At 46.7% G+C, this 26,732-nt stretch overlaps 1 protein-coding gene across 2 annotated transcripts in view; it reads right to left on the reverse strand.

Annotated features, from left to right (window-relative positions):
• Window positions 1-26,732, reverse strand: part of WWOX (WW domain containing oxidoreductase) — an 898,695-nt gene that overhangs the window by 406,076 nt on the left and 465,887 nt on the right. Inside the window, exon 9 of one of the 2 annotated variants that reach the window (XM_045818498.1) lies at window positions 22,146-22,249. The exons of the other annotated variant lie outside the window; for it this stretch is intronic. Within the exon in view, the coding sequence (XP_045674454.1) occupies window positions 22,184-22,249 (66 nt within the window). The 3' untranslated portion in view covers window positions 22,146-22,183. Of the gene's footprint in view, window positions 1-22,145; window positions 22,250-26,732 lie in introns of those variants that run through there. 2 annotated transcript variants of the gene reach the window in all.

Raw genomic sequence — 26,732 nt, forward strand, 5'->3', positions numbered from 1 at the left:
AAAAAAGCATTAAACTCATGTAACTTCAAACACTATAAAAACCCAATGATAACTCCAGAGCCTATCTATCTTCCTTTCTCTCTTTCGGCACCACAATAATTCTTTTATGATGGTATCCAGCAAAATTCCCTTGTGGAATTTTCTCTTAACATGGAAATGCATATGGCCTGCACGGCACAACAGCTGCATAACTACATAATTGTTTACAAACGTGCAAAATAAGTACCCAAACCAATAAAAAATAATAACTTGGGCCTCCATAAAGAAGAGATACTATAAACGTGCAATGGCCTACACTTTCTCCATAAATAACTGTTGAGGCAAAAATACAACCACCAAACCCCCTTATTTCAAATCCCCTTCCATAAAGCAAATAGCGTTGCCAGTCTGGCAAGCTAATACCATTGTGCTTTCCCAAGCAAAATGGTTCTTTATTAACATTTATCATTTAAGACACCATGAAAGTAACAGCAGTAGAAGTGGATCCATTTACAATAAGCACTTGGTGTGGAGTCCACTGTGCTCTGAGCAGGTTTAAACCACCACACAGCTTCCCCCCACCATCAGAAAGGTGGGCAGGACAGGGAGGAAAATACAAGTTTGAAGCCATTGGGAGGAAAAAGGAGAACTACAGGGATCCTTCAAGTATGTCTCCATCCTCATCCCCCTGTAGATCCACCAGAACCCAACCCAGAGGAATTGTGCATTGGAGGCTCCAAAGTTCGATGAAGTCTTGCCCCTCGGAGCTTCGGCCTGGAATACTCTTCTTGCCTCCCACTCCACCTCCTCAGCGTCTGGGGAAACTCCTCTTCTCTCATCAAAACCCAGCTCAACTCTCTTATCTCCCAGCAAAACCTTCCTTGTCCAGCATCAGAGAGAGCAAATCATACCCCTCACAGCAGTACCCCTGAGCCTTCCACTCCATCAGTTCATGTACAAAATACACGATTGCTGATCACCTACCAAGAGTCTAGCACTGTTCAAAAGGTATATAGCATTGAACAAGATGGACAAGGAGAGTACTGTCAACAAACAAACAGTACAATATCAGGTAGAATTATATTTTATTCCAATAATATTTTTAAGGCCCCATGATTATTACAATTATTATGCTATCTCCCATAGTAGACTATTAAATCCTGTAACTGTATAGCCATAGGGTTTCTCCACTTAACAGTGTCTATTGAATTGATTTAAATTAAATTTAAAAATCATTAACTATTAGCATAGTCTGGGTTAAGCACTAGGCCTGGGGAGAAAAACTAGATTCATACGAAACACCTCTGCCCTCAAGGAGTTTACAGCCAATGCCTGGGCAACCCTGGTAAGGGTGACTGTTTTCCCAATGGGATTCCACCACTTAACCACACACCCTTCCGCACTCCGCAGAGCAAATGTGCTTCCTGCCATCCCCACAACCCTGAGGGGTGCTACCTGCCCCGTTTCACACCTGGAACCATGACCCTGGGAAAGAGGCAGCACGTATCCCTTCTGGAAATGAAATCAGAGAATCGACAGGTAGAGAGAAGCTGGCTGAAGAAAGAATTGCCTGCGAGAAGGGTGAAGGTTGACCGGGAGGATTAATGGCCGCCAGAGACCAAGAAGGCATTTGGCGATGGTTGTCCAGCATTTAAAGGGAGGGGCCCTGCGTGTCATAAGGGACACTCTTCCTTGTGGTCCATCGATTGTCCCTGAGGTTTCTCCCATGGGTTCCACCTTGATGTCACAGAAGGAGTAGCATGTAGACATGCAAGTCACCACAGAACACACTTGCCCAGCAGGACTGGGAGGACACTGACATGATACACACAGCATGATGCAGGGCAGCATGGGGACTCGGGAAGGGGGGCCTCATCTAGAATGGGAGACTCATCTAGGGCTGGGGAGGCTTCCCCTATCAAAAACCCCAGTCCCGAAGGGCAAGCAGGAGTTAGCGGGTGTATTCACTGCTAGAGCAGCGGTAACAAACTACCACAAGTTGGCTTAGAACAACACAAGTGTGTCGTTTCACGGTCGTGGAGGCTGGTGGTCTGAAATCGTTGTCGGTGGAGACATCCTCCCTCCAAAGTCTCCAAGAGGGTTTCCTTCCTCGCCTCTTCCAGCTGCTGGAAGCCGGAGACTTTCCTTGGCTTGTGGCCACACCGTTCCCTTCTCTGTCTCCATCTCCATGTGACGTTTCCTCTGTGGGTCTGCACCTCGTATTCCCTCCAGATGTGTCTGACTCGGTGTTCAAATCCCCTCGTTACACAAGGACACCGGTCATAGGCTCAGGGCCCAACCTGATGACCTCATTTGAACTTGACCACCTCTGTAAAGATCCTATTTCCAAATAAGGTCACATTCTGAGTTACTGAACATGATGACTCCAGTATATCCTTTGGGCCTTTTCTCGGGGGTGGGCAGCAATTTAGCCCATAATGGCAGAGCAGTGGGGGCAAGCCACACAGTAAGGGGAAAAGGCACGTTGTCCTTTCCCAAAATGCCTGAGATGGGACCTGTATCCTCCACTTACGAGCTGTGTAACATACAAAACGTTTTCAACCACTCAGCCCCTCGGTTTTCTCATCTGTAAAATGGCATGGACAGCACATCTCTCATAGGCTAGTTACAAGGATTAAATGAGTTAATTCAAGTAAACCCCTTAGCCAAATAACTGACAGACACAAAGGCTCTTTTTTTTCTTCTTTCCCTTATCTTTAGACCTTACCCTTAGTGACAATATTTGTGAGAAGGCGTCTTCTCTGAGAGCACATGGTTCCTTAATTAAACCTCTGCAGTCCCTGCTGGGGCCAACACGTTGTTTGGTGTGGCTGCCGCCGTTCTCCCTGTGGACCTCCACCTGCTCTCCAGCCCTCCGTGCAGGCAGGAGTCAGCTGAGGGTTCTGGGAAAGCTTTTGCTTTTCCCAATACAAGGTCAGCTGCAGCTGGTACCGTTCCCTTCTCCTCCTTCCCACCTTGAACCTGAATGGTATGTCTAGTGCTGCAGTGGCCATCCGAGACTGCAGAGGCGTGACCTAGAGAATGGGGCTCGCACACAGAGCTCACTCAGACAGTGCTGAGCTGCTGAGCCAGCTGCCACAGTGCCACCAACTGCTTCCCTTGGGGCTTCCCATTAAACAAGAAAAGACAAAGCCCTGGATGTTTTAGCTAATTTTACTAGTTGTTTTCTCTAACTTGCAGCTGAACTCATTCCTGACAGATAAATCTCCTAGTGGGGCTTTGTGTTTGCAATCCCAACCCCTGATGATCCATGCTGAACCCAGCAAGTGTGAGTCATGTCATGGCATACCACATCACATGATATCATGCATGGTATCATATCATAAAACCATGCTATATAATATTGTGCATATGCCCTGTCTTATATCAAACATGTCATACCAGGTATCGTATTATATCATATCAATCTCTCTGTAGCTTAAAACCACCCACCAGCCCCTTATGGCAGCTACAATAAAGTCTGAGCCCTCACCATGGTTTACTGGGCTCTGTGTGATTTGACCCTGCCCACCGCTCAGTCTCAGCCTCCACCTGAACGTCCCCCTTGACCCATTTCTGCTTATCCTGCTCTAATGCCACTGGGCCTCTTCAGTGCCTGAAACATACCAAGCTCCCGGTCACCTCCAGGGGTCTCAACAACGGTTTCCTCTGCCCGGAGCACTCCGCTGCTGCATCTGTGAGTCACTGGCTCCCCGTCCTCCTTCATGTCACCCCCAGAACGGCGCCTCACGCAGGGAGGGCTGCCGGGACATGCTATGAATGGAGGGGAGAGAACCTGACACCTCTGAGCACGCAGTGTGAGACGGCCACATTCTTGGACACGAGCTTAAGAAAGCATTTGGGGTTCACCCAGTCCCCTAAAGTCATCCTTTTGTCTTCTTTTTCCCGTGTCCCTTCCCATCCCACCAAACACAGTCTCATGAAAACAAAACGTGAGCACACGTGCATTTGCACACACAGATCCCTCCTGCTCAGCAGTAGAGTTAGGACCACGGCCAGGCTCCCTGTCCCCTAAGTCCCAGGCCTTAGGTCTTCCTGTTCTGTGACAGCATCTCTCACTCAAATCAGGGCCCTCTGGAGTGTGTGTCTTGGTCTGCTAGGGCTACCATACAAAACACATGGACTGGGCCACTTAAATAACGCAAATTTATTTTCACAGCTCTGGAAGCTAGGAACCCTAGACTGTGCCTGTCTTCCGGGTGTGCAGACGGCTGCCTTCGCTCTGTGTCCTCACATTATGTTTTGATTCTGGTCTCTTCCTGTGTCCAGATTTCCCCTTCTTATAATAACATCAGTCAGACTGGATTAGGGCCCACCCCCATGGCCTCATTTTAACATGATCACCCCTGTAAAGGCCCTGTCTCGAAACATAGCCACATTCTGAGGTGCTGGGGTTTGGGGCTTGAACACAGGAATTTGGGGAGAACATAATTCAACCCACAGCAATTACCAAATTATAACAGCCTCAACAGGACCAAACTTCGCTGGTCCAGTTACCAGAATGTTCTGCCCATTCTGGCTCACACTAGGTGCCGCCTAGAAGCTCTGAAACCTGATTCTCGCTATTGCTGTCACTCCCGGCGGTCTGTGTCTTGAGACGTGTAGATAATATTCTACTACAAAAGTTTTCAAACATGTCCCCAAATGGAGAAACTAGTTGAATGAACAGGTGACCAAAAATGATCAAATTTTCCAATCCAGATTTGTATACTCTGGACTCCAAGGATTTTTTTCTAGATGACTTTAAAGCAAATCCCAGACACCCTGCCATCTCACTTGTAAATTTTCCAGGATGCATCCCTAACACAAAGCACATTTCATTTAAAATGTTATATACTTAACAAAGTAATGATGCTTTCTCGGTTCCTTGATTACTGACTCTGTATTCAGATTTCTCTGATTGTCTCAGAAAGATGCCTTTGATAGCAGGTTCATTTAAATCCAAATCAGAACAAGCTTCACTCACTGCATTGGGCTGCGGTGTCTTTTAAGCCTCTTTTAATTTATGTAACATTTTGAAGTCAAACGCACATTGGGAGCGCGCTCTGCCCACATTCTCCTGTAAGACTTCATAGCGTAACAGGACGTCCATCATCCACGAGGCCGGAACCTGAGACCCAGGCAGCCAGTGACGGGGAGGGTATCCGAGTTCCGTCAGCCAGCTAACACAGATCACAGATGATTTAATTAATGGCCAGGAGGCAGCAGCTGACAGAGATGCTCTTCCCCTTTCCTAGTGAGCTTTGTTCTGAGTTTGGATTAATTTAAATGGCGTGTGTGCGGAGGGAATCTGTAAGATATGTTCACGGAATAATTGTGATCAATACTCATGTGTTGGTAAGTGGGAGTGTGTGCAGAGGCTTCGAGGAGGTGCTGTGTGCTCAGTCTTTAACGCTGATCAATACCCATGGTCAATCACTAACGGGGAAATCAGAACGAATATTTACACTCACACTGTGCTGGGTCCCCTTATGGAGGGTTCTTTCATTTGGTCTGTCTGTTGCAAACACATTTATCAGACAATGCCGGATGGGGATGGGACTATAAAAACACATTTTTAAGTGTTAAGGTTTATCATCCCGTCATCTGTTCACACTTTAATCACCAAGATCTTTGGGGCTGGTCTTTCAAACTATTATTCCTGAACAGCTGTATGCTCTAAAATTGATAGTCTTCTTAGTTGATGGATCCACCAAAGAAATTGTTAAATATTCAGCACAGCTCTGAATGGCTGCAGCCATCTAGTCTTAAAATTTCCCTCCAAAGCATTTATAATAGTCTCATCTGTGCAACCTGCTCCGATTTGTTGAAGCAATTACTCAGTCAGGCCATCACTGAGCAAGCCCCAGAAATGGCACGTTTCTTCAGAAGGGACAGTGATATATTTTAAAATGTGTCTACATCCACATCCCTCTGAACATTACAAACCATTTACATGAACACTGGAGGTTTCGTGATATAGCTGCTTCTCTGTCACATAAAGGCCAGACTAGCCAGAAAAAAGCCAGACACTGGGAATCTTTGCCTCATTCAGCTGACTTTCAACAACTCATCTGAAATATTCTCCCAGTATGACTCGGACCATCCACGTTCTAAAACTCCTGGGGAGTGGTCACGAGGCCCTAAAATCTGGCCTCGGCAAATAGGTGAGTTACCTGCGGTCCAGATGACAGTACGTGAGCAAGCAGGAAGGAAAACTGCACAGAGAGATGAGAAACACATGCACCCGAAGGTCCCTGAGCTTTAGCTGCATGAAGAGAATGAGTGAGCGGTGTCACCTGCCCGGGGTGGCCCACGCAGCGATGCGACGTGGGTAAGGCCTGATGGGGCAAGCGTGCACGGGGCGGCTGTGCAGAGGCCAGAAGCGGCCGTCCCACTGCTTGAATGGGCTGCTTCCACAAGCAAGCCTCCCTGTAGGTAATTGTGTATGCAATTTGTTGACTCTCACTGCCGTTCTGGAAATGAGTCCCCAAGCACCCCGAATGCACAGGCCATTGGGTAAAAAAACCTGTTCTCAGGGCTCCAGGTGGGAAAGACTAGCAAGTCAATGGGAGGAATATCCCCGCAGGAAAGTCGTGGCGAGGGAAAGAAACACATGAAGTAGCACAAAATAAACAACTACTCGTGGCCCTGATTGGGAAGAAAGCAAACTGTCGCTTTGGAACAAGAGGCCCGGCACAGAGCAAATTCTGTGTGAACCAGCAGATGCGGAATCACACAGCAGCTCATTGCTCATGAAGAGGACCAACGTGTGAGGGGCAGGACAGCACACTCACCGCGCCAGTGGTTCGGAAGACGTGCTGAGGGAGGAAAGGCTGTACACGGCCTTTGTCAGATGAGAGGGCCAAGTCAAAGCTGAACAGAACTCCTCCATAACGCCCGCATCTCACCCAGGCGGACTCTGAGGGGCTGATGACTGCTAACGGGCTGGGCCTGCTCCCCAGGCCCGCTGGACCAGAATGGCCCAGAATCTGCAGGCTCTCCTTCAGCCAGACACCCACCGCGCTTCTCTCTGTGATCTCTGCTTAGCTTAAGTGAGTTAATCTCGTTTTCCAGATGAGTTGTGATTGTGTCTCCCGCAGGCGGTGATTGCAAGATAAAAGTGTGGTGTTAACAGGATGGCTGGGGCTTCTCAGCACCCTGTTCCCTGAGTGCACAGTAACCGCCCAGGCCATCGAGGGCCCTCACCTCTTCTACCCTTTCTGTGTGTGATGGAGTTAAAAGAATGGGAAGCATGGTTGGGAACTGGGAACTGACTGAGCAGGGCGGAAAACCTTTCAGATGAATTATGTCATCTCATAAGAGGTCAGAGGGCCAATTTATCTTCATGTTTTGAAACACAGTTTATGGTCCTGACAAAATGTAAAACACATCCAGGGTGAAACAGACATGTAAATGACACTGAGTTTTCAACTTCCTCCTTTTCTTTTCTTTCTTTTTTCTTTGAAGTGCGCTGGAAACACATCAGTCAGCAAACAGGTCTGTGCTGAGGGTCTATTATGTGGAAAGCATTTTGCTGGATCCTGTGAAAGATTTTTTTAATGGCCAACACCTGGGTTCTCCCCCAAGGAGCTTTATGCCTCTGTGATTGATTGTAAACACCATTTTTCTCTTTAATTCAAAAAAAGTTACTTTGCTATGTAGATAATAATAAATGCCCTTCGAGGCAGAGATCATGGTTCTTATCCCAGTGTTCACTTTCATGAACTGTGAGGCGTTGAGTCGGTTGCTTAACCTCTCTGAGCCCCAGCTGTTTCATCTGGGAAGGGATGCTAATCCCACCCATCTTTCGGGGTGGTTGCAAGTTTATGCAGTACAGTACCCAAAGCTTTCAGCAGGTGGCAAGTATTTAAAAGACAGTAACTTTAAACATTATTATTTCCCAAGGTAGTTACGGAAACATAGAATAATATCAGGGCCGGGTGGTAGAGGGGTTAAGACACAGAAGGATGCCACAGGGAGAGGCCAGACCTAACAAAGAGAAACACAGGATGCACAGTTAAACTCTCATTTCAGACAAACAACCAATAATTTCTCTTTTTTCCTTTTGAAAATTTAATCTTTATTGTATATTTTCCATGCCGGTTTAGTCCCCTCATACCTCCCACCCCCAAGCAATCACCACACTGTTCAATCCATGTCCAAGAGCCCTTTTTCCTTTTTGCCCAATCCCTCCACTTCCTCGCCCCACCTACTAGCTGTATAATTCCTTAGTATAAGTATATACCATAAGGTTTTCTAAATAATAACTATGTCTCAAATATCTCACAGGCTACACTTATACTGAGAAAGTGTTGGTTGTTTGTCTAAAACTCAAATGTAACTGCATATCCTGTCCTTTATCTGGCAAGGCTAGTTACAGGGTTTGAAGTCAACAGACCATGACTGGGTCTTGCGTACCAGTTATGGGATGCGGGGACAGGTGACGTAATTCTCTGAGCCTCAGTTTCCTCACCTATGAATGAAGCTGACTGTGAAAACAATACCTGCCTAATTTACATGGTTGTGGTGAGAATCAAACACTATATGTCAGCATGTTTTGTACGCTGTAAGGTATCATTCCTCTTTAATACTTGTTTTTTGCTTGCTTGTCTATGGCGTTAGAACACACTCGCCCTAACGTGCACCTCTTCTTACAGAGGAGCCTGACTGGCGTGGGGGCTGGGGGGCAGTTTGTTCCCAGTCTTCACTTCAGTGAGTGTTAGGGCACCGTCTCCCTTCCGAGAAAGAAGTCAGTCTCCCCTTCACTCCCACAGCACACCTCGGCATCGTGCAGCCCCCGACGGCAGCACCTGGCAGCGAGTTCTCTCAAGCCCACGCTGACTCACGTCAGAGGACAGTGCTCTTCCTAAGGATGTTCTCTGGCCACTGAACTCTGACCTGGGTGCCTCCCAGGGACAGGGGTCTCACACAGTAGCAGCTGAGAGTAAACGGCATGTATATTCAGTATTCTATGGTATTTTTCGAGATGGTGATAGCAATGCGGAGACACCTGGTCCTCCAGGCTGTGAAGTTTCTACACTTGTGTTCTGAACACTGTCTCTGGCACTGAGGCCCTGTGGGTGTAAACCCTGGTTAACCACACCCTAGCTCTACAACCTCAGGCAACCTGCTTAATTTCCTTGAACAGTTGGTTAACACCATACGGGTAAGAGGACCTGATGAGACTTGCTGGGAACACTATATAAGATTGTACATATAAAAGCATTATCTCACTTGGTACACAGTCAGTATGAAGTGACTCTTAATCTTTTTTTTAATGTAAGTACACACACTGACCAATAAATTCCTAAATTATTTCAGGTGATTAACTCGGAGTGGCCTTGTATTAGTACATACTTCTCAATCAACAGACAAGGACAGCGGGGTGGGGGGAGGATTGCATGTGGGAAGGGGGTAGGGCAGGGGAGAGTAACGGAGGAAAAATGGGGACAACTATAACTGAACAACAATAAACATTTTTTTATTTAAAAAAACAAAACAGCACCAATAGAGAACATGGGGAGGAGGTCTCAAACTTGAACTTGACCACCACTGACTGGAGCAGCCCTAGCCTGCACTCCCCACTCGGCTCCAGAGCACAGCTGTGACCCACACACTCTTCCGAAGCCCACTTTCCAGAGCGGAGGAAGCGGCAGCAAGCGGCCCCTGGGGGTGTCCAGTGCCTCTCGTGCGCGCGTGTAAATGACGCGATGCTGCAGGTGAGGAGCATGAACATACACACTGCTGATGTTTCATCATACATTTGCACACCTGTTTTCATATAGTGGGGGGTTTTACATAAATGTTGGGGGAAAATAGAGATTCTGCCTGCAGGTTTAGTCTGACTACAGTAGCTTTTTAAGCTATCTGAAGAATGTTTTAGCTCTCAATTGAGTGCTATTCTGAAAGGGGTGGGGGCGGAGCGGGGAGAAGAGAAAACTAAGCCCCTCCCCATGAAGACGGTCCCAGTGATCAGAATCAACACTGTAACAAAGCTTTTGGGACAACCCGGGATGTCAATTATGCAAACAATTTGTTCTTCACAAGAAATGTTTATCTTCTGCATAAAATATTCAATGGTTTACATGGAGTATGTTCTCTTTGGGTCTACTGGGTAACTGACTCACTTCCAAAGGCAGTTTGTATCCAAGTCAGTTGCAAGGATAGGGGCCGGGGCCAGGAGAACCTTCTGAGGAGGTGATGATCACATCAGCACCATGTGTGAACAGGAATCAGACGGGAGATTTCAGGCTTGAGCAGTGATGGCCAGAAGGGGCTTCCCTCTCCTGGACGGATGCCCAACGCTTTCATAATGGGAAACACATCTATTTCTAGGGCACATGGGACCCAGTTTCAAGCCAGAGAGACACTCTGGAGATGCCGAGTTCTCCTGAGCCTCCCCTGCAGCTTCTATCTCGATGACAGATGAAAAGATTGGGAAAGAGAAGTAAAAAGATTGAAAAGAAGAGTTAGGGCCCAGAGAAAGTTGCAAAAAGATGGACCCCTTGACTGTGGAGAGAAAGAAACGTGAGGTGGGATCTCGATGGGCACAGGGGCCTCCAAAGAGCAAGTTGTTGGAGACGCCCAGTGTAATGGCAGAGGCAGAAAACAGTGCCAATGCTTTGGCCTGACTGTGGAAAGCAATACCACATGTGTCTACGGATGTGTGCGCCTGCGCATGTGAGAGTCAAAGGCAACTAGCTGCATTCAAACTGCTGGCCCTGACGGTCTGAAAAACAATACAGGGTCAAATAAGGAACAATTAATAAAGAAAGATGCACATAATATTTAAGGTATTTTCCTTTTTGATAACATTACTAAACATGGAGGTGGGAAAGAGAAAAGTGTTAAATAAAAATGCATTATTATAAACAAGGTATAATTGTGTTTCTGGTCAACTATGAGTAAATTACATACAAAAAACTGCCATGCCTGACTGCACACAAAGTATATGACACTAGACATGAGCTTCTTGAGAATACAGAACTATCTTAGTGATTGCTGTATCCACAGCATCTAAACCATGCTTCACACTAAATACCTACCCAGTCAGATTCCTTAATCAAGATACACTACCACCACCTGGTGGTACAATAACAGAATTGCAGGAATAGGGTTTTCTTTTTTTTTTTTAATTCTTGTTATTGTTTTTGATGTAAGTGCTCACAAAAGCAACATAATCTGGTGATACATATGGCATTACACAAAGTCAGTGAATGCAAAGAACCAAAAGCAAGAAGGCAGAAAAAATGAAACTGTTTTTGGGTGATCCCAAACAATATCAGTTTTTTACAGTCCTTCATATTATAATTTTAATTATTTATTTCACAAAGTCTTCCAAGATTTTGGGGGGCTGCACAAGTGCAGGCTGATTGCAGAGCCAGGGCTGGGTTCTCACATTAGCTCAGCCAGGGTGGAAGGGGAGGGAGAGCATGACTGACAACTGACAGACTGAGAGCAGAACAAAGGCAGGCCTCCCGCTCCGGAACACTGTCCGTTCCTGCAGCCACATCCCCCTTCCCTGCCTTCGTATTCTCTCACAAGAAGACTCTCAGACTCTTGTGCTTTCTTTTGTTTTGTTTTTCATATAGGCCATGTTGTCAGCTCTGTCCGGAAGCTACAATGAATATAAACTACCGGGCAGGACAATGTTTGATAAATGTAAACAATATGCATGGAGAAAACCTCTCAGATGAAAAACCCACATACATTTTTAGCGGCTGTCAGACTGAATGCAAATGGCTTTGGAAAATATAAGTGGCTGGTTTTTTAATATCTAAGAAAATCACAGCCTTTTCTCTTAACGCTAAAAATACTGCTGCACTAAACAGGAATCAGTAACCAAATAAACTGGGCAGCTGGTTTTCAGCATGCAAAAGCCTTTGCCTTGGCCCTAAGCTCAGAGGCACTGCCATAGTTCTAGAAGCGGCAAATGAGTGATAGGGTGAGGGAACCAGGGATGCTGCTTTTTTTTTAAGGCTCCCTCTTAAAAAGAGAAAAGTGCACTTTGTGTTTTAGAGGAAGAAGAAACCACTAAAAAATAAAATAAAAGAGTTGGCCCCGTTTAAAAACGAAGCCACCTAATGTCAGTGCTTTGGGGCTCCTGGGTCTCGGTTGTTTTCCAAGTCAATGCACGGGCAGTCTTGCCTGAAAGAAAGAAGTCAATAGGGAGAAAATAAATAGAGCATTTCTAGAACTCACCCAGCAGCTCGGAAAACTGTCTGCTTACTATTACACAGTTTTAACATGTCATAATCATTTTCACAGTAAAGATACCCTTCCTGCAGTTTAGACCAAGAATGCATGACTAATTTTAACCACTTGTGCAAAGCTCCTAATGGAAATCTCAAACAGCTTTTATGGAGGAGAGTTTCGTAAACCGTAGGGAGGGAGCAGCAGCAGATACCAAGTCTCAGCGCTGCTCCTCACGTCAGCCTGCCAAAGCCTGACGGGTTCCTGAGGAACAGTGGGCAGTCATATCGTCCTCACAGAAACCGTGTCTTCTTGGCACTGCGTGTTTTAGACATTACACGTATGGAATTGAAACCAAATATCCTGAAGATGCAGACCAGTGAGACAGGACGGTGGGCCTTGTGCTGGAGATGAGCAAACTCCAGAGCAGGGTGTCAAACTCATTCTCACCGGGGGCCACATCAGCCTTGCGGTTGCCTTTGAAGGGCCGAATGTAATTTTAGGACGGTATATACGTAACTACTCCTTAACAGCTAAGCAAGAGCTCAGTGCTATTGCTGAGTAGAAGCCAGGTGCTAGGCCGGATGAAGCAAGGTGGAGGGCCGGATTCAGCCCGAGGGCCTTGTATTTGCCACCTGTGCACTACAGAGTCCCCTCTTTGTGATCTTGCTAAGTTCAAAACAGCCTGTCTTTGTTCCCATTGTACAGGCAGGCACTGAAGCTCCGAGCGGTCAGATCGCTGTGTGAGAGCGAGCAACACGGCTGCGGACAGGTAAGAAAACCCCGTGCTGCCGCTTCCCACCTGGCGTGTTGCGTTGAGCAGCAGGTAGGGAGCAGAAACGCACGGCTCACTTGGAGACGGACACTTGGAGATGGCTGCACAGCAGTGTGAGTGCACAGGATGCCAGTGATTGTACGGTTAGAAATGGTGAACTCCATGGTGTGCATATTCTGGCACAATTTTCAAAAAATCAAGTTCACAAGCTTTTTGCCACTGAGAATGAGAAGAGTAAATTGATTACAGTCATATGTCTAAAGAATATTCTGTTAAACCTGCCTCTTTGCCCACAACCGTGCCAGAAATTCAGAGCATTTAAAGAAAAAATAAGGTCACTTCTCCCCCTTTAGGAGGTCAAAGTCAGTGGTGCAGTTGGAAAAATATTTTGGGATTTTTCCCCCACTCCCCAAATTCAAGCATTTGGAATCTCTGGGATTTTTTCATCTCTCTTAGGAAGATCCTTCTTCTGTCCTTTAGCAATTTCCACAGGAGGGGAACGAGAAGCAGAAACTAGCACAGAAGGCGACCAAGGTGGACGGACTGCCTGGGAACTGGGGGCAGTCGTGGCACACAGGGAGGGAGAGGAGTGGGCTCTGGTCTGGAAGGGACAGGGAAGTGCGGTGGGTGGGTGGGGGGGGTGTCAGAATTTATGTCCTCCCCCTTCCTTCCCAGTTCTTGAACTTCCCCCTGGCTGAAGTCAAGGTCACTCCACCCCTCCGCCGAATACCCCGTCCTCGGGGGAGCCTTCCCTGACCCTGGACCACTGCAGGATCCCATGACTCCAGAGACTGGCCTTTGAGATCGGTTCCCTCAGGAAAGGGCAGGAAGTTCTCCAACACTGACTGAAAAAACAGGCTTTGGGATGCGTGTTGGATGCTGAGGCCCAGGACTCCAGGGTGGGGGTGGCGGGGAAAGGTGAGTGACGGAAAGGCACCAGGTCTCAATCCCAATCCAGTCCCTTTCTCCCCCAGTGAGCCAATGGGACTGAAAAAGGGGGTGGGGGCGGGAGGACTGCTCCAAGGATGCCCCCTGACCCTGGGCACAGCGCTCATCTCTAAATACGCTCTGAACATGTGTCCACAGAAAACCCCGTCCCTCCTGGGAGAGAGTAAAAGGGATAAATGGTGACAGGGGAAGACTTGGCTTTGGGTGGTAAACACACAATATGATATGCAGATGCTGTGTTGTACAGTGGACACTTGAAACCGATGTAATTTTATTAACCAATATCATGCCAATAAATTTAAGAAGAATTTTTAAGGGAAAGAAATGGGAAAACAAAATCTGATTTCTCTTCAATCTTTCCATACCATCCTCAATCGATTTTCTTTACCTTTAGCTCTCCACCTGGAGATTAAACCATGTCACCTGCTCCTCTGCTCACTGGCTCTGCGTGGCCAGGAACTCCCCCCTCCCACGCCACACATGGAGCGCAGCCCTGGCTCAGGGCAGTTCAGGCTGCAGCCCCTGATGGTGGCTCACGTCACAGGCCATCTCAGGTGGCCAGTGTCACTCATCCCTGTTCTGAAGGGCCATTAAACTCACTCCCTGGCTTACAACGTGGTTCCTACATGTCACCTTCATGTGCTTTCTTTAGGCTCTTCTCCTCTCAGTTCCCCAGTGCCTCACACGCAACAGAAGGAAAGGGTGAGGGAGGTGGGTGGAGAGATCGGGGTGGGGTGGAGAGGTGCGGGAAGGGGTGGGTGAAGGGAGGTGGGGGGGAATGGAAGGAAGCCCACCCGAGTTCACGTTCCAGTGCCGCCACTCTCTACGTGGCCAGCAGACCTTCAGCTTCCTCACTTGTCCAATGGGGCCTGATTTGGGGAGACGACAGGGAAGCCAGGTAACCAAATAATCACAACAAACACCTAGGTGGCACTCATTACCTGCTAGGCCCTGTTAAAAGTGCTTTATGTAACATTTCGTTCTGTGAGAATCACCCTGTGAGATACCATCATTATCCCTGGTTTAAAAATGAAAAAAAAAAAAGGCAGAAAGGCACAGAGAGCCTGAGTAACTTTTCCAAGGCCACGCAGCCAAGCGAGGTAGAGTCTGGCTTCAAACGCAGGAGCCTGGCTGCCGGCTGTGTTCTTCCCGAGACACGACACATTCTACTACGGCATCCACTTCAGACCCTTAATAAATCCTAATTCCCTGCCCGCTGCCTTTCGAGCCTCTTTTCCCCACAGTCCTTTGGGTCCATTTTCTGTGAACTTCGATGCTCTGGCTGCTGTGCTGGTTAGCTTTCCTCTGTTAGCTGGAAATCATGCAATAAATATTCATTAAGCACCTGCTTTGTGCCGAGGACCATGCTATCAATGACCACTTCTCCAAGTCCTGGCTCTAGAGGCCGTGGCCAATGTACCCGTGAAGTGGCTGCAGCCAGGTCACCTGCAGGCCCCGAAATGCCACAAGAAATACAACATACAAGTGCACCAGGGTGGTGCAGGGAGAACAGCCCTGCGCGACAGTGGGAGACACCCGAGTGCTGGCGTGGCTCGGTGCCCCAGCTCACCACGTCCTTGCCCCTGGAAGCCAGCAGGTTTCCTGCCTGAGCAGGCTGCCAGCCTGCATTTGAGTTAAACATAAAAATGTTGTTTTCCTGTTAGAAAATTACACATAAAAATATTGAAATAATAAAAAATGGGAGAAATAATGCTATTGTGTTGGCATATTTCCACAGAGGTCACATCTTAGGAATTTGTAATGTTTGGGTTTGGCCTTTGGGAGCAGGAGTGGGCAAACTATGGCCCCTGGGCCAACTTTGGCCTGCTATTTGTTTTTATAAATAAAGTTTTATTGGGACATGGCCAGGCCCATGCCTTCATGTGGTACTGTCTATGGCTACTTCCATACAAAGGCAGGGTTAAATAGTTGTGACAGAGACTGTTTGAGCTGCAAAGCCAGAAATATTTACTCTTTGACCTTTTAGAGAAAATACCTGTTGACCTCATTTTAAAATTATAAATCAGCCTTATAGGTTCAATTTTAAATGTGTACATGGTAATCACTGCAGAATTATGATTGTAAGGTGAAATATCAGTACATTTAGAAAAGCGTCACAACATTAAGAAAACTTAAAATTCATTATATTTGAAATTAAATTTATTACATATACACAAATTACTTATAGTCCTGGGAAGTTTCTCAGTGAAAGTACCTGAAGAGGAAAGAAAACTCTTGGACTTATAACTTTTAATATTCTTAAAGTCTTTACCAAAATGCAGGAGTGGGGCGCAGCCTTACTCTCAGAGCTCCCGAGAACCCACTGCTGGATGTGCTGGGCTTGTAAACACAACACTCAGAATGGTAAGGAGCTTAGAGGCCTGGAGAAGAGCTAGGGCTTGAACCGTGTGGAGTGGATGGAATGAGTCTTAATTTGGAACACCTCGGCAAGACTTGGACACTCTCTTCTGCTGACAAGGCCCCCCCAGAGGCCATCAAAAGCCCCCATCAGTAATCTGAGTCTCCTCCTCTCCTCTCCCCACTAGTAAACCTAAGCGAAAGCACCCAAGAACTGAGCCATGTCGTCACTGTCACCGATGCCTGAACACAGACCCAATCTGTGGTGCGTGACCCAGTTCATTGTGAATCTACTTGATAAAGGGGATTGTCCCATGCCAAAGAATTCCACTGTAGGGAAGGCTCAGGGACAGATGCTGAAGGGAGGGCTACTTTTAAATATATGTGCGAGTGTGCATGTATATAATGACAACAATGGTAATACCACTTTATTATTTTATATAGCATTTATAATTCATAAAGCCCTTTCAAACACACCATCTCTCTTGATCTAGTAAAATAATGTAGCAACTCAGTGATTAGCATAAGCTTTGAAAGGAAAGACCTGGAGTGATTCCTGCCTACCAGTAGCATGTCCTTGGGCAGGCTGTTTTCCCAGCGCTAAGTCAGGGGTAATGATAATTCCTGCTTCACAGGCTGGCATCGGGATCCAAACGGAGAGGATCTGAAACGAGTGCTTAGCACGCTGCCTGGCGCGTGATAATGGTGGCATGGGTTTTAGCAGCTATACTGCGGCCCGTGTCAGTCTGGAAGAACCCTGTGAGGCCTGAGAGACACGCATTATCATCCCCTCCGCGAGGAAGCTGCCAGACGGAAGGGTTTAGATGACTTGCCCACAGGCGTGCAGCCCACGGGCAGTGGTGCGGTGATTCTGATCCCCACCCTGTCCCCTGCCTGTCCTGCTGCGTCTCAGACTTGACTGAGCACCGGAGACACCTGGAGGGCTTCTGAAAACAGACTGCACACCAGACCCCAGAGATTCCAGTTCAGTAGGTCTGGCACGAGGCTCAAGCATTTGTATCTCTAAATTTTCTTCATAAAGAGTAATATTTTCTTGCTAAAAAAAAAAAAAGAAAAGAAGCCCTGGCTGATGTAGCTCAGTGGACTGAGCGCGGGTTGCAAACCAAAGGGTCGCCAGTTCAATTCCCAGTCAGGGCACATGCCTGGGTTGCGGGTCAGGTCCCTAGTGGGGGACACATGAGAGGCAACCACACAGTGATGTTTCTCTCCCTCTCTTTCTCCCTCCTTTCCCTTCTCTCTAAACATAAATAAATAAAATAAAATAAAAAGAAAGAAAAGAAAATCAGCCTTGTTTGGGAATCATACCTTTATATTTCATGTCCTGCAACATTTTCCTACTAGAATAATAAAGTATTTTATACTGTCATATTTTGTAATAAAATTGAACTAATCCTAAAATTTAAAAAAAGAATTTGCATCTCTAACAACTCCCCAAGTGATACTGATGCAGCTGGTCCAGAGAGCCCACTTTGAGAACCACTGGGCTCAGTGCAACCCCTGTGAACGCTCGTGCCTGCCCTTCCACAGACTATTCGGAGCATTTTCCTGGGTCAGCACAGTGTTTGGCGCCTGGTCAATGCTCAATAGATGGCTTTGTTTCATTTCGTTATTTTACTGTATTTTTGCCGTGGATTCATTCTGTTTGGCTCTTGGTCCTCATGGCTCACAGCTTGGCCCCCATTTCCTGGATCCTTCTGTGCATTGCCCCTCCGACTTAGGATGTGCTGTTTTCTTTTCAGCTGTGACCTTGGCTGCTCTCCACAAAGACTGCCTTGCCAGCTTGGCTCTGCTGTCTCCCATCCAGCCCCCTGAACCCTCCCTGGCAGGCTGTGGCCTCACAGGTGGGGCCTGTGTGGTACTATCTAACGCAGTCAGCTGAACCCCATGACCTACCTCCAGCATGAAAGACAGCTACTCTGATGGCACACAAGGACAGCAACGTGCCCCCTAGAATCAGAGCATGCAGACGCCACTCAGGGACTACCTGATTCCCTGTTTCCTGCTTGTAAAAGGAGGGAGGGACACAGAGAGAATTAAAATGGGATGTGGAAAAAGTGGGGAGAAAAAGCTTTGCTCCCCGGAACCCAGAACATGCAAATGCCTGTGGCTATAAATACTATACTAATAATAATATTTAAAAAAATGGAGCTTGTACCAGTAGGGCTTTCACAGCTTAACAGTATTTTGACAACAAATGTTCATATTTCATTTGAAATTTATGAAACCTTTGTGCCTGTAATCCCATGAGCAGCAAACATGGTAAATGAAAGTAGCAGGCAGTCTAGATTAATAATATTTTGCTTCATATTGGAAGAGCATCTGAAAGAAGACGCTTGCTTTATCTATCCCCTGTTTTTACGGCCCTGGTATTGGAACAGACCGGGGCTTCTAAAATTGGCTGGGAAATATTCATAGATGTTTTATTAATTTATGGGAAACTGAAGGACCCACCTCAAGGTTTAAGTAGGCCATTTAGAAACAGCAAGGAGTAGGTGTGAGATACATAGCAGAATGCGGTGAAAAAAACGTGTGGTGGGGTGACTCGAGGCTTAAATCAAGAGCAGGAAGAGTACATTCAGTAAGCCATAATAGTTGATATTCTAATAAAGCGTTCTTATGAGAAAAAGCAATCTGTTCACATATGAATTCTGCCATATGCTTCCATCTTTTCATGGTCTAGGAGGCCATGTCAGTAATTTCCCGTACTTACATGGGCATGCAGGATGCCTTCGCTGGTTAATGTGAATAAATGGGCTGGATTTACTGTTTTTCTAATGCTCAATACACACGCCATGCAGGCTGCTACCAGGAGCAGAGTGGAATTTATGGGTTTGCACGGCATTTCAAACGGATACGGGAGCAAAGCCACGGAAAGCGAGACTGACGAGTTGCCTAGCATCCCCGGCGAAGGCTGCCGCTCCCTCGGCGAGGGGAAGGGTGTCGCCTGAGGAGAGGGTGAAAGGCCCCCTGAAGCTGCGGCTGCTTTTGCAGAGCTCCGGCGGAGGAAGCCCTCAAAAGTGTGGCCGCACCTTGTACACAGGATCACGCTCTCCGTATTCTCCAGGTGACCCCTGTGACCCCAACCCCGACCCATGACCTTCCCATTTCTAAATTACCTTTAAATCCTGATGTTTTTATGTAGGGTTGCCTCCCTGCCAGCTGGGAAGAGTAAATTTCTCAGATCAATGAGCTCCACTGACTGGTTCTAGTATCACATGATTTAACTGTGCACATAACTTTAGACTAAAAAGAAGAAAGGTATTTATTTATTTGCAGCTTGACTAATAACTTACAATGGTGAAGAGAAGAATAAAATCATACCTTCTCCTAGACCAGCATTTCTCAACCTCGGTGCTCCTTGCATTTGGGGCCGGCTCGGGCTCTGGTGCGGAGGCTGCGCTGTGCTTCGTGGGACCTTCAGCGACACCCTCGGCTTCTCGCTCCTAGATGCCAGCAGCAGTGTCTCCCCCACCCCTAACGTGTTGGGACAGCCAAAAACGTCTCCGGACACTTGCCAAACGTCCCTAAGGGATCCCATGGTCTGCAGTGCCCCAGGGCAATACCTGCCACCCAAAACGCTCCTCTGTGACTACAGTACACCCACCTTATTTGCTTGCTCTCTGCTGTTTCAGTTACCTGCAGTCAACGGCTGTCTGAAAATATTAGGTGGAAAATTCCAGAAATAAACAATTCATGCGTTTTCAATTGTGCCCCATTCTGAGCAGGTGATGAAATCTCACCCCATCTCGCTCCGTCCCATGCCACCCTGGGATGGGAGTCACCCCTTTGTCCAGCGTGTCCACGTTGTGCACACCCCTGCCCATCAGTCACGCAGTATCTGTCTCAGTTATCAGATCTGCCGTCTCAGTACCGCAGTGCTTGTGTTCAAGTGGCCCTTATTTTACTTACTAATGGCCCCAAAGCACAGGAGCAGTGATGTTGGCAGGTCAGATATGCCAAAGAGAAGCCATAAAGTACTTCCTTTGAGTGAATGGTATGTATACACTCATATGTATAGGGAAAAATATAATATGTAGAGTGGTCAGTATTATCTGAAATTTCAGGCATCCTTTGGGAGTACCATGGATAAGGTGGGGGGGACTACTATATTTGGTTCTATGTACATGTTAAACAGAGATGAGTATCCATTAAAACACATATGTATCATAGCAGTTGGGGATAATTTGGGAAAAAAGGAACTTGGAAAAGCGGGGCCAACACAGGGACACACAGTGGCCGCCAGAGGAGGCAGCACATTCTGCAGCGAAGCTTGGAAGCGCTTAGGAAGTGGAGGCACATTAGCTGGCGTGTGGAGGGACAACCTGCAGTGCAGGGAGGGGTGTGTGTGTGTGTGTGTGTGTGTGTGTACAGCAGGAGAGTCGTGGTAAAGCCTGGGGACGGAGGGGGTGCCCAGCCACACGCCAGGAAGGCAGTCAGCCTCTGCGCTGAGGACCGAAGAGGGGGGCAAATAATTGCTTTTCAAGTGCATATTCTCTGCAGCAAAGCAACGTCCATTTACTACATGTTGCCAAATCTTCTGAGGAGAGAGATCTAAAAGGTTCCTGGCGAGCTCTGGATAGCAAATAAAAATGAATAATACGATGCCCATATGGCTGGGCTTTCCAACTCTGCTACAGACGCACCTCTTGCAGCAGAGGAGATCCCCCGGGGTAGGAGTGTGTTTAAAGACTCATTCTATCTTTAAAAAATCGTGCAAAAGAGGCATCTTACTAGATAATATTTGTGTTTGTTTTGCTATAAACAATATGGTTTGTCACCCAAAAAGTGGACTGTTTGAAAAAAGTGCGCTTTGATTCCCTGTGACTTCCAGTAATCTCTGGCATACCACTCCACCAGGAAAAAATAGGGGATACGCACACCTTAATTTAGGAAACGTGAAATTAAGATGTTCTTCTTGGCTTGTAAGGGTCATAAGTCCCAAGTTTCTGGGGCTCCCCTAGTGACCTTTGTCCTTGGACTCACTGTGTCCTCAACCGAAAGTTTCATAAACATGGGGGTGAAGGATTCAGGCATAAGGTCCTGCAGGTCGAAGAGGAGCAGATATAAATCTACAGATGTTGTCCATAAGAGTTTGTTAGAGGTCTCAAAACCCACAGACAGGCATTCTTCAAGCCAGAAGTCAGCCAGGTGTGAGTCCTATTGGGAATCAATGCGCTATTGTGCTTCCTTGTGAACCAAAGAATTAATGAAAAGAAAGTCCGTAAAGGCTGTGGGCCCTTTTGGTGAGGATTGCAGCCAAGGACACCATGGTCTCCTCGTGTCCTTTAAGAAAAGCTTTCAAATATTCCATAATTCTTTAAAGGAAAAGTTGTTGCTTCTCTTCCATTTGCCGTTATGATTGAGAACAAGGTGGAGAAATGGACGCGTAAAGTCTTGGGAGTCAGTCCAGGGCTTTTCCTAGCCCACCAGCTTCCTCATCCACGCACTGGGAGCTGGTGATACTAACTCCCCTAAAGGTCTGCTGCAGAGATTAAGTCAGATGCTGCTTTTTACAGCACCTAGTTAGGCCAATTACAAGTTTTCCTTTCTGTTGTCTTTGTCATGTGATAAAGCTATTTGCAGATGAAATATTCGCAAGCCTTTTGCAAAGCAGGAGTTCGCAAACATCAGACTGGCTGGATGGGGAGTCAAGAGAGGCCTGGTTCTGCCAGGCCATCTGAACTCTGGACTCACAAACAATAGATGCATGGGGCCCTGGGTGTACGTCTCTTCCCCTCCAGTTCAAACACCAGGGGAAATCCTGTGCTTTTGCTTTTATGAACTTCTAAAGCAATAAAGACTTGTATTCAAAGCGCTCTTACTTTCAAAAAGAAGTCATTAATACATTTTATGAAGTCAGAACCCATTAGTGAAGATGTATCGAGTGTGTCTGCTCAGTGAAGATCATCAAAGGGGGTCGAGGAGTGGCGTTGGGCATGTAGATTGGGGCCCGGCTTCACGAACGGGGGATGCCTGCAGGAGCCGGAACACAAAGGCATCAGCCACGTGCAATATTTGAAAATACCCGAGTATTGACGCAATGCTGGGAGACAACATCAAGCCATCCAGGGTAGGCTGATTGGTGCTCCTGAAGTGGAGGCATATGCAATACATTCTACCGTACGGCTTATACAGAATCACTGGCAGGGCTTAAATAATTCAGGCACTTAATGCTAGACATTTATTCATACTCGCATGCAGGCTGTGGCTAGAAAATGCCTAGATAGAGGGGAAAAGACAAAGAACCCGGTAAGGTGGGTCCTTTTTACTTTGGGACTCTGACTATATTGACACATGTCCTATTTCCACCAAATGCTTTCAGGTCGTCATTCAACAAGCACTTCTTAGGTAACTGCCCTGTGACTATATACCTGGCCCTAGACAACACCTAGTCCCGACCCGTTAAGAGTTGGCAGTGCAGCAGGTGGGGTGTTTTGTAGAAAGCGTCATCCTGACATTTGTTAGTAGAAGAGTAAGGAAGACTTTAGTTAGGACTGTCTTCATAGGGGTCAAGACCATAGCAACAGGGGAGAGAGATCCGATCCAACTCCAAATACGATACAGACCACCGGGGACTTATAGCCAAGAATTGCAGGGGTGGGGAGTCATCATTGGATGCAAAATTACTAAGAGGAGACATCAAGGATAGAGAGATTCTTGCTGAAACCGATGATGAGACAAGATTCTTGCTGAAGGCAGGTCTGGGTGAACAGATAGCAAGGGTGGAGGGATTCTCTTTAAACTGACTTAGCAGGATTCTTGCTGAGGTTGGGCTACACAGACCTGGCAAGGATGGGGCCAAGGTCAAGGCCTAACTGAGAACTGGCTCAGAGAAGCAGACTAAAGTTTGCTCAAGGAGAGTTTTTGTCTGGGGGAGAAGGGAGGGCAGACTTTGCCACAGGACACTGTGGGACTCAGCAAATGTTTCTTAAAGAGACATGGTACTTTGGGTATCTGGAAGCAGGAGCAGGAATTAGCAAAGGATGTTTTAGGCAAGCGACAGCATTGAACATGCAAAGTACAGGTTGGTGATCTTCCAATAATTAGGTGTGGCTAAAAGAGGGTTTCTCAATAGGGGCATTATTGCCATTTGGGGGCTGGATAATCCTTTGTTTGGGAGAAGGGGGCTGGGCTGTGCACTGTAGGATGCTGAGCAGCATCCCTGGTCTCTACTCACTAGATGCTTACAGCACTGCTCCTCTCTCACCACTTGCCTGACTCCTGGCAACCAAAAAATGCCTCCAGATGTTGCCAAATATCCCCAGGAGAAAACTGGCCCTGGAGGAGGGTCAGTGGACCAGACGGAGGGATATTTGGAGGGAAGAGACCAGGAGGGGTGGTTTGCCTCACCCGGGATGACAGAAGAGACAGAGTTTAAAATTTATATAATGAAGGCAGAATCTTCTGTTCTCTAAATATAGTGATTTCATACGCAATAGAAGAAGGAAAAATAGAAAGAAGTGAAATTAGTGCATGGAGACCCAGAAAAGTCGGCTTTGTCAGAATCTTTTCTAAAAAAATATTAAAGAAAAAGAGCAACTGCTACAGGGACTCATCACGAATGATCTTTGTGAATTAAGGTTTTCAGGTAAGTTTCTGTTTCTCATTAACAACTAAGGATGAACTATTTACAACAAGAAACATGGAAATGCTTTCTATGGGTTAATGAATCACCAGTTTCAAAACATGCCCATGTCTTACACTTTTATCTGCAGTGAGGCCTCCTGGTCCCCCCTCCCCCCACCCCACTGCCATGCCGTCCTCCTCACCCTCCCCAGCTTACATTGGTAATGCATTCTTATTGCAGAAAACCTTAAAGCATAAAGAGAAAGAATCCCTGGTAGGTGTACGTGGATTGTGGCTCTGTGGCATGCTACAGAGATTTCAGAAATTATTTTTTAATTTAAATAACCCCTATTTCAGCAACAATCAGCAGCAAGCCAGGTAGCAAATTGACTTGTGCCATCCCAGATCTGACCTCGCTTGCATTTTCTTTTTTACTTCTGCTAGCACAATTAGCAAAAGAAAGGGAGTAGGTTATTTAACATGCCTTTCTAGCTAATTTTTAATCTGTTCTAATGCATGAATTTGAAAATGCCTACTTGGGAGCTTCAGGGATTACTAAATAATAAGCCCTGAAGGTTCCAAAATCCGGTTAATAGTCAGACCTGGAGAATTTGAAATATAGTGTTAATTTAGAATAACATAATGCCTAAAAATGAAGCAAGTTAGGTCTAATTGAGCTATGAACTGCTTGCCTTGTATTGTGTAATGGAGGCTCTGCTAACCGAGGGTGCCTGAGCTATAGATAACCATTACTCTTAGCAAATATGTTTATTGGGGTCTCTCTCTCTTCATTACCCAACCTCATAAAGTATATGCCTGCATATTCCGATAAAACACAACATGGCAAGGCAGAGTCACAATTAGGACGCCCTGAGAAGCTGCATCATAAAGCGGTATCTGTCTCCAAATGATTGTTCACTTAACCATGATAAATATTTATCAGCATGCAATAGAACAAACCCTCAAACAACTAGAGCCCACTTGAAAATGAAGGAGGAGGACTTTTATGCTTCCAATGCTCCTTTTTGGATAAATATAACCCTTTAACCCCAAAAAATGTGACTTGACATGAGCACTTTGAGTTTAAATTATTATTTAAATTATAGGAGCATAGGAGCATCAAGAACATATTAGGTTCATATTTCCAATATCTACTTAAAGTGACTTGAATTTACTGTTCTATCCTGAGCCAAGACAAGAGAACGCTGTGAATGAAATGAAACAGTGCTAATTTGGGTGGTTACTCAACGAACAACCTTTTATATCCTCAGAACTCTCATTGGAAAAATGCACATTAAATGGTAAAATAAAGATGAAAATAATCTCTTTAACGATCCCTACTCTCTTGTCGGCCGTGCTGTGTCAATGGGGGACACATAAGGGGAACTGAGATGTATGTGTGCACGGATGTTCCGTCTGACCCGCCCGGCTCGGGCCTGGGCTGCTCGGAGGCTACACGTGGCATGGTGCATTTCATGTGGTGTGACACATTTCTCGTGGCGTGACACATTTCGTGTGGCATGGTACGTGGTCAAGGGGAACCGGCTTTGCCTTCCAGGGCATGTTTCCAAAATGAAGCCTGTCTCCCAGCCAGAGGTAACTGCTCTGTGGGTCGGCATCGGCCTCTGTTAGACAGAGAGCTCCAGACGGCACGGAGTGGAGTGGGGGCAGAGTCCCCTGTAAATAGAAACGCCCTCCCGGGGCCAGGTTGTTCCTGAAACAGAGTGGTTCCTAGAAGGCCCTACAGCTGCGGTTCTCAAACTGGACTCGTGTCAGGCTCCGCTGAGGGGCTTGTGAAAAGCCAGGCTGCTGGGTCCCCTCCCCAGCTTTTCTGATTGAGGATGGGGGTGGGGTAGATGAGCTGCATTTTAACAAATTCCCAGGTCACGCTGATGCTGGGAGCCAGGCTTGGAGAATCAGGTTCCTATAGCAAAGGGAGGATTCGGGTGGTGAAGCCTTGAGGGAATGTTCTCTGTGGCTGGTATGAGTGTATCTGCCCAGGCCATCGATCCCAAACCGACTTGCATCTTCTTTTCCTCTCCTTTATCTCATTTGCTTTTCCCACCCCACCCCCATATTTTCTTCCTTTCTTTTTATTTTTACTTCTGTTTCTAATTCCTAATTTCTCATATTCTCCCTACTCTTTCTCTGGGGTCCTCATGTCTCCTCCTTTCTCTTCCCCTCTTTCCCTCTCTCAGTCCCAGGTGGGGATCTTTTCCCAGCAATGATTAACACCCCACCACCAAGTGCGACCAAGACCACAGAGAGACCCCAAACCGAGAAAGGCACAGGCCAAGCTCTCGTTTCTTGGCAAACGGGATGAGGGGCAATTTTGAGAGCGGTTTCAAAGAGGGACGCCATGAATTTAGTGCTAAACATTCAATAGGAGCCCCTCTGCTTTTGCGTTGAACACCACGTAAGCAAAACATACAGTGCTGTGTGACACATTCTAACACAGAGGCCCGTTGCTGCGCGATGCAGTTTGTAGATGGAGTTGCTTTCTGGCATGAAATCTCATTTTGGGGGCCATTCTTACATTTTAGGATAAGTAGTCCCTAGGTCTCATCGTAACTTGCCCTTAACTCCCTTGCTGGATGAAGATTCCTAACAAAAGTGACTCTTATGAGATCATTTCTAGGTGAAGAGCTACTTTAAACGGACTCGGCTCTTTATAACCTTATTGTGTCAGACTCTGAATATTGGACTCACACACAAAAAATTCTCACAGGGAGAGTTATTAGGCTGCAGAATAGCCTCCCAAGGGAGGGCCCAGGGCCTCAGCACTTGAGTCATGTGGAACCAGACTGAACCAAATACTTGATTGCACCATTAGGGAGCAACCCTGCCCTGGCTGAGGACAGAGAAGGTGACCTCACAGGTCTCTCCCATT

Source organism: Phyllostomus hastatus, unplaced genomic scaffold, assembly GCF_019186645.2.
Source record: "Phyllostomus hastatus isolate PE091 unplaced genomic scaffold, TTU_PhHast_1.1 phas_scaffold_345, whole genome shotgun sequence".
In the NCBI taxonomy this organism is placed as follows: domain Eukaryota; kingdom Metazoa; phylum Chordata; class Mammalia; order Chiroptera; family Phyllostomidae; genus Phyllostomus; species Phyllostomus hastatus.